Source organism: Palaemon carinicauda, chromosome 2, assembly GCF_036898095.1.
Source record: "Palaemon carinicauda isolate YSFRI2023 chromosome 2, ASM3689809v2, whole genome shotgun sequence".
Lineage (NCBI taxonomy): Eukaryota > Metazoa > Arthropoda > Malacostraca > Decapoda > Palaemonidae > Palaemon > Palaemon carinicauda.
Genome location: NC_090726.1, coordinates 5,119,164 through 5,126,663, shown reverse-complemented (window position 1 = coordinate 5,126,663; position 7,500 = coordinate 5,119,164). Strand labels below are relative to the sequence as shown.

The following is a 7,500-nucleotide window of genomic DNA, read 5'->3' as shown; positions in this document are numbered from 1 at the left end:
CATATTCGTTATTCGTTATTTCTCATATAGTTTATTTCCTTATATCCTTTCTACGGATGGCTACCTTGCCCTATTGGAGCCATTGGGCTTATAGCCTCTTGCTTTTCCTCCTACAGTTGTAGCTTAGCTAGTAATCTCCCCTATATAATGAGGAGTAAGTGTCTGGAATATATACATATATATATATATATATATATATATATATATATATATATATATATATATATACATATATATATATATATATATATATATATATATATATGTGTGTGTGTGTGTGTGTGTGTGTGAGTGTGTGTGTGTATATATATATATATATATATATAAATATATATATATATATATATATATATATATACTATATATATACTGTATATATATATATATATATATATATATATATATACTGTATATATTCCAGTCACGCTTAGCTCTACCCGTCCCTCGTGTATGGGGGTGGGGGAATAGTCATACCATGGGAAATGGGTGGAACGTGTGCGTGTATGTACATATCCATCTAAATATTTAGCTGTCATTTTACGATTATAATAAAAAATAATGAGCCATATTGCAAGAGCTATGAAGTCACAGGGAGAGCCATCGGCCATTAAAGCAAGCACTGAAGCGAGCTTTATCGGAATGGTTCTCGGACTATTCATGAAATCAGTTGCATCAATTCCAGCATTTTCCTTTGTATGTAAATTCTTGGTGGGTTCAGGATCGAGTCGTTCGCTGCATCATTTAACATCGAGGATTGCCAGAGCATAAAAGATTACCCACATATTTCCTTGTGTTGTTGACTGGCGGGTTTTTCTTGAAATCAGCTGTCACGAGACACGTTCCAGAAGACTGAGGTTTTCAATCTGCTTTTTTTTTCTTTTTTCTTTTTTTAAATTCATTGTTTGTGTTCAAACAGTCTTAAGATTACTCTCGTCTCTCTAAATTTGCTGTTTTGTGCTCTAAATGTTGAAAAATCTTCCCTATCATCTTTCGTATTGTGGTGGCCTATTGGAAACATCCCTACCTGGCGATCAGCCGGACTGAGGTTCAATTCATGCACAAGCTCTATGATTTCTTCTAGTGTCTGCAACCTCACCATCCTTGTGAGCTAAGAATGGTGGTTTTTGGGGAGCATATAGGTCTAATACCTGAGTCATCAGCAGCCACTATCTGGTGTTCCTCAGGTATTGTTCTTGACCCATTAATTTTCATACTATATGGTTTGATCTAGAAAACAAGCACGTTTCATATGCAGATAATGCTACTCTCTTTGCATCAGTTCCATCTCCTGAATGTAGATCAGGGGATGCCGATTCCCCTAAAATAGAGCTCTAGCTAAAGTTAGTGCATGGTGCAAGTTATGAGGTATGAAGTTGAATCCTAATAAAAGTATAAGTATGAGGATAGTAGCTCATAAACATCCGGATCTCAGCATTGACAATGTTTCTTTAATTTTTTTTTACTCGTTTAAACTTTTAGGTGATTCTCGCCAGCAAATTTATTTTGATAAACACATCAGGTTTGTTTCTTCTTCAATTGCACAAAGAATGGGCTTATTGAGAGTCGTAAGATTTTCTGTGATCAATCGTGTGTTTTAATTCTTCCATTCTAACTTGTTTCAACTATTGTTGTCCTGCCTGATTTTCAGACACTGATTCTCATCTTCATTTGTTGGACAGGAACTAAAGGTCTATTAAATTTCGTATTCCTTATCTATAACATATTACTCGAGTGCCATATGTAGATGAGATTATGGGAAGATGGAGATGGTTTGGGCATGCTCTTCATACTCCTCAAGATAGATTAGTTTACCAAACTTTTAACTGGGCTCCACAAAGCACTAGATGAGTTGGAGGACCCAGGACTACATGGCTGATGATTAAGAAGGTAAAGTAGGAGATGAAAGCTCAAGACAGATGACTGGCGAAATCTAATCGAGGCCCTTTGCGTCAATAGGTGTAGGAGGAGAGGATGATGATGATGGTGATGATTACATACATACATATATATATATATATATATATATATATATATATATATATATATATATATATCTATATATATATGTGTGTGTATTATAATAATAGATACATATATACATATATATATTACATATATTACACATATATACATATATACCCCCTATATAATAGAGCAAGTGTCTGGCTATAAATATATGAATATGTATTTATACAAGTGCATATATATACATATATACTGTATATATTATAATAATAGATACAGATATATATGTATATATATCATATATATATATATTTATATATACACACACACACATATATATATATATATATATATATATATATATATATATATATATATATATATATATCCCCTATATAATAGAGCAAGTTTCCTGCTATAAATATATGAATATGTATATATAAAAGAGTATACATATATATATATATATATGTGTGTGTGTGTGTGTGTATATGAATATATATATATATATATATATATATATATATATATATATATATATATATATATATATATATATACATATATATATATATATATATATATATATATATATATATATATAGAGAGAGAGAGAGAGAGAGAGAGAGAGAGAGAGAGAGAGAGAGAGAGAGAGAGAGAGAGAGAGATCTTGAATTTTTCCGTCCACGCTCAGCTCTCTTCGTCCCTCGGGTAGGAGGCGGGAGTAGTCATACCCTAGAGAGAGAGCTGTGTGCATATTTATGTAAATATTTAGCCGTCATTTTTGAGGGATCGTATACACTAGTATAGTATGTCTATCAATTATCACTTAGAGAGAGAGAGAGAGAGAGAGAGAGAGAGAGAGAGAGAGAGAGACCAAATCGCATGTAACTCCAGCATGTATTTATCACCCTTCATTGTTATCAACTAACAAATCTCCATCTCCGAATCATCTATAATCTTCCCAATGAGAGAAGGCGTTGTTTCAAAACACGCTATCCGTGACACGCGGTTATAATATTATCCCAGTGGAGCTGTGTCACGTCACGCTCTGCTTAATTATTCTGTGGAGACTTGTTTTGAAAAGTTTGTAGGGATTAGATATAGCAAATGGGAAGATAACAGTTCTTCATCTTATATCCGTACAAATGATAACATTCAATTCACAATAATCCAATAAACATTGATCCGTTATAAACATGAATTATTCGAAACAAAGTTAACTGACGACAACCATAGTAGTTTTAAAAGAACACCTTTTTTTTATTTTCTTTTTCTATTTTTTTTACAGTGCATAATGAGAATTGCCGTTAAATCAAGCCCTACTATTTGAGACACCGATTTTCTTCTGTTTTTTTTTTATATATATAACAAATGGGACATTGCAGGTACTTAGCAGTCTCTTGCGCAGACACAAACCGAACATGAACCCTCAGGAGAGTACTGACACTGGATGAATTGATGTTACTGAAAGATTACTTAAAGTTTTAAAGGCCACTCATGAATGCAGAGATAAGAAACAGTGACAATGCTCCAGAGACTGATCATATATACAGTACATGTGATCAGCGCACAAGGCCCTGTCTCCATCCAAGATAGGACCAGGGAGGGACAGGCAATGGCTGCTGATGACTCAACAGGTAAACCTATATTCTCTCCCAAACCCCCTATCTTTACCTCACAAAAAGACTATTGAACTTGAGCGGGTCTCAAACCCGATAATGGCAGAACCCCAGGCAGAGACGTTTCCATTGAGGCTACTACAACCCTACTTTCCACATTCTAATGATTAATAGCTGCCATTGTTATATATACCAATAACAATAAATCTAAGCCGATTGGAGAACTCTTGTAGGTTTGAACTATGGAAATCACTTCCTTCCCAAGAGGAAAAGGAAAAGGAAGAGCCGACTGACATAAAAATTTCCTTGAATGTACTTTCAAGTACGAGTACTTTTCATTCTAAACAGAGGAAGTCCATGTTACAGAAGCTATGGCACTTTCTAGAACCGAAAGTCTTTTCTACCTTCGTCATGTAGGCAAATAGCCACAGACCTACCACAACAGCTAATCACTTGAATTTGAGGGTAAGATGTAGCATGATGTTATCAGACGTGTGAAGAAAGCATGCAATGTCAGAGTATTCGGTGATGTGTAGACAAGGACCCAACGTAAATCTATCTTGCCAGTCCCTAAAGGATCCTCTATTATTATTATTATTAGTAGTAGTAGTAGTAGTAGTAGTAGTAGTAAGCTAGAACCCTAGTTGGAAAAGCGGGATGTTTCAACCCCAAGGGCTCCCACAGGGAAAATATCCCAGTGAGGAATGGTATTACCAAAGAATAGAGAACTCTACCCCAAGATAGTGAAAGACCATTGTACAGAGGCTATGGTGCTATCCAAGACCAGAGAACATTGGTTTGATTTTGGAGTATCCTTCTCCTGGAAGAGCTGCTTACCAGAGGTAAAGAGTCTCTTCTACCCTTACCAAGTGGAAAGTAGCCACTGAAAGAGGGGATCCACAAGATTCCCAGGGCCAACTTTTCGCGTGGCCACTACCATACTTCATATTCATGGAAAGTAGAAATAAATGAAAACAGTGCGCAAGAGGATTTCCGCTTTACAGAATGCGAAAAAATATATATTTACTTTGGAAGGTTTCCCACGAGACCAATAATCTTACGGGAGTCTCCCTTCAAGACATAAACATTGCTCCCTCGCGTCTGATCATGACTATCTACCGTTCTATTGTATTCCTGTCCAACAAATTAAGATCAGAATCAGCAGCTGAAGACCAGACAGAACAACAATACTCGGAACAAGGTAGAATGAAAGAATTAAAACACTTCTTCAGAATAGATTGATTACCGAAAATTTTACAAGACTCGGAATAAGCCAATTTTTTGTGCAATAGAAGAAGAGACAAAACTAATGTTTCTCTTATGATAATCCTTCAGATTCTGATCTGATATAATTCATGAAAAAGGGACATCGAAATGTGTACGACAATGGGTAAACAATAGGATAAGGAAAGTTCCAAAGCACCAACGACGTCGCTGTTATTGTTTGCACTTATCTCCATATTCGCTTCCAAACTTTATTTTAACATCATATAACCTTACTAATTCATTAATATGTAAGAAATAAGTTCGTAACTAACTATTATAAGGAAACACATAGAATACTGTGCCTGAGCATATCCTCAGGCAAGAGAACTCTACCCTAAGACAGTGGAAGACAATGGCACAGAGGCTATGGCACTACCCAAGACAAGAGAACAAAGGTTTGATTTTGGAGTGTCCTTCTCCTAGTTGAAAAATCAGGCTGCCTCAAGCCCAAGGGCTCCAACAAGGAAAGCCCCCCCCCCCCCCCCCGCAAGGAAAGGAAATAAGGGAATAAACAATCTACATAATAAAAGTATTGAATAAAGAATTTAAAATATTTAAGGTCAGCAACAACGTTAAAATAGATCGGTTAATATAAATAATGAAAAGACTTATTTAAACCTTTCAACATATACAATACAAATGAAGAAAAGTACAATAAGAAATGGATAATCAAACCATTTAAACAATATGCAGAGAATGTACAGTTGGACTCAGGAATTCGTAGCACACCTTACTCTGAAGAAGCGCACCCAGCCACACTCTTACTGTGCGACGAGTTCCTGTGTTTAGCCCCGCCCACCATCTCTGCCATCTCTCCCTACACTATCTTTTGGTTACTCACCACGAAGTAAGGGTGTGACGGAGTGTACTTCTTTGGAGTAAGGTGTACCATGGACTCTTGTGTCCAAATGTACACAGAAAATTACATGTAGTGAGACATAACACAGCAATTAAGAGTATTGCAGCAATTAATGCTTACTGCGAACCGCGGTGTACCGCAAGTGTTTGTACTTGTGCCAATTACCTTAGTTTCCAGAGGATGCGCTGTTTTCTCTTCTTAGAGAATTGGAGGAGAGATTCTCCAATACAAGAGAGTTTTCGGCCATCTCTGGTAAGTCTTTGGATCTATTTTTTTTGGAGGGGGTCTTACTGACATACAAATACAAATATATGCATATAGATAGATAGATAGATAGATAGAAAATATAAACAAATGCATGTGTAATTGTTAATTGTATATATACATACATATATATGTATATAAATAAATTTATATATATATATATATATATATATGGATATATATATATATATATATATATGTGTGTGTGTGTATTTATGTATATAAATATATATATATATATATATATATATATATATATATATATATATATATATATATATATATATATCCATATACTGTATATGTGTGTGTGTGTGTTTGACATTCAGTGGCCACACTAGAACGCTTCATTATCATAGATCTAGTTAACAAGAGATAAGAGAGACAGAAAAATTGTCCAAATTCCTACTCACATAAATCTCCCACGGAGACAACAGGAATGCAGAGTACAGGAGTGATGGTGAACGTGGATCCTGTGGGGAAAGCAATCGACCTCTTCTGGCGTGAGTGCAGTTCGCTCAGTTCTGTTCGAGTGAAGACAAAATGGAGACAATTGTAACAACAGCAATAACAACAATGATAGGATATAAATCATTAGATTTTACTTCTTTTTTTTTCGGTGGACAATTGCTTTCTCGTCGCGATTTAAGAGAAAAAAAATTTAAGACATAAAACTTTTTGAAAATTAAAACGGTTCATACCGAAGACAGTATCAGTAAATAGTTGTCTTTTGATATTCCTTGTTTTTCGTTGGTAGACAATTGAGTTTTCATCTTGATTTAAAAGAAAAACATTTTAAGATATAACAAAAACAGTTTTCAAAATTTAAAAATTCTCGTCCTGAAAACAATATCAGTAAATAACTATTATTATTTTCTTTAAATATTCATTCTTTTTCCTTGGTGGACAATTGCTTTTTAATCTTCATCTAAGAAAAAAATATTTTAAGACATGAAAACAGTTTTTAAGACTTAAAAATTATCATCGTGTAAACAATATAAGTAAATTTTGATTCTTATACTTGCAAACCTCATTACAAAAAAAAAAAAAGAAAAAAAAATCTACATCAATCTTGTATTCAATATTAGAGCAAATTCATCTCTAGTCATTCACAATTCCACTTCATCTCTCTCTCTCTCTCTCTCTCTCTCTCTCTCTCTCTCTCTCTCTCTCTCTCTCTCTCTCTCTCAGGGAAAATAGAGCAACAATGTTTACACTCATCTTACAATGATACTAATCTAAACTTTAATGGGTTTTCTTATTACTTAAGTTAAAACCATGACGAAAATGGAGGTTACTTTGCTTTCAAGATAATTACTACATTCTGTCTTGTTTAGGTACATCTAACGCTCTATCTTCCTGAAAGTCACAAAGCGATTAAACATAATGAAGAAAAGTATGTAATATATGAATTACATAAATGGGGCAAGCGTTCTTACATTTGAGCTATCCATACACTTATAACTACGCATACAACCATACTGCTTATACATAGAGTAATATATTATTATTATTAGCTAAGCT

General features: G+C 34.4%; 1 protein-coding gene across 1 annotated transcript in view; it reads right to left on the bottom strand.

Moving 5' to 3' along the window:
* LOC137614829 (uncharacterized) overlaps positions 1–7,500 on the bottom strand; it is a 64,059-nt gene that overhangs the window by 30,595 nt on the left and 25,964 nt on the right. The window contains exon 3 of the mRNA XM_068344492.1: positions 6,390–6,500. Within this exon, the coding sequence (XP_068200593.1) occupies positions 6,390–6,500 (111 nt within the window). The remainder of the gene's footprint in view (positions 1–6,389; positions 6,501–7,500) is intronic.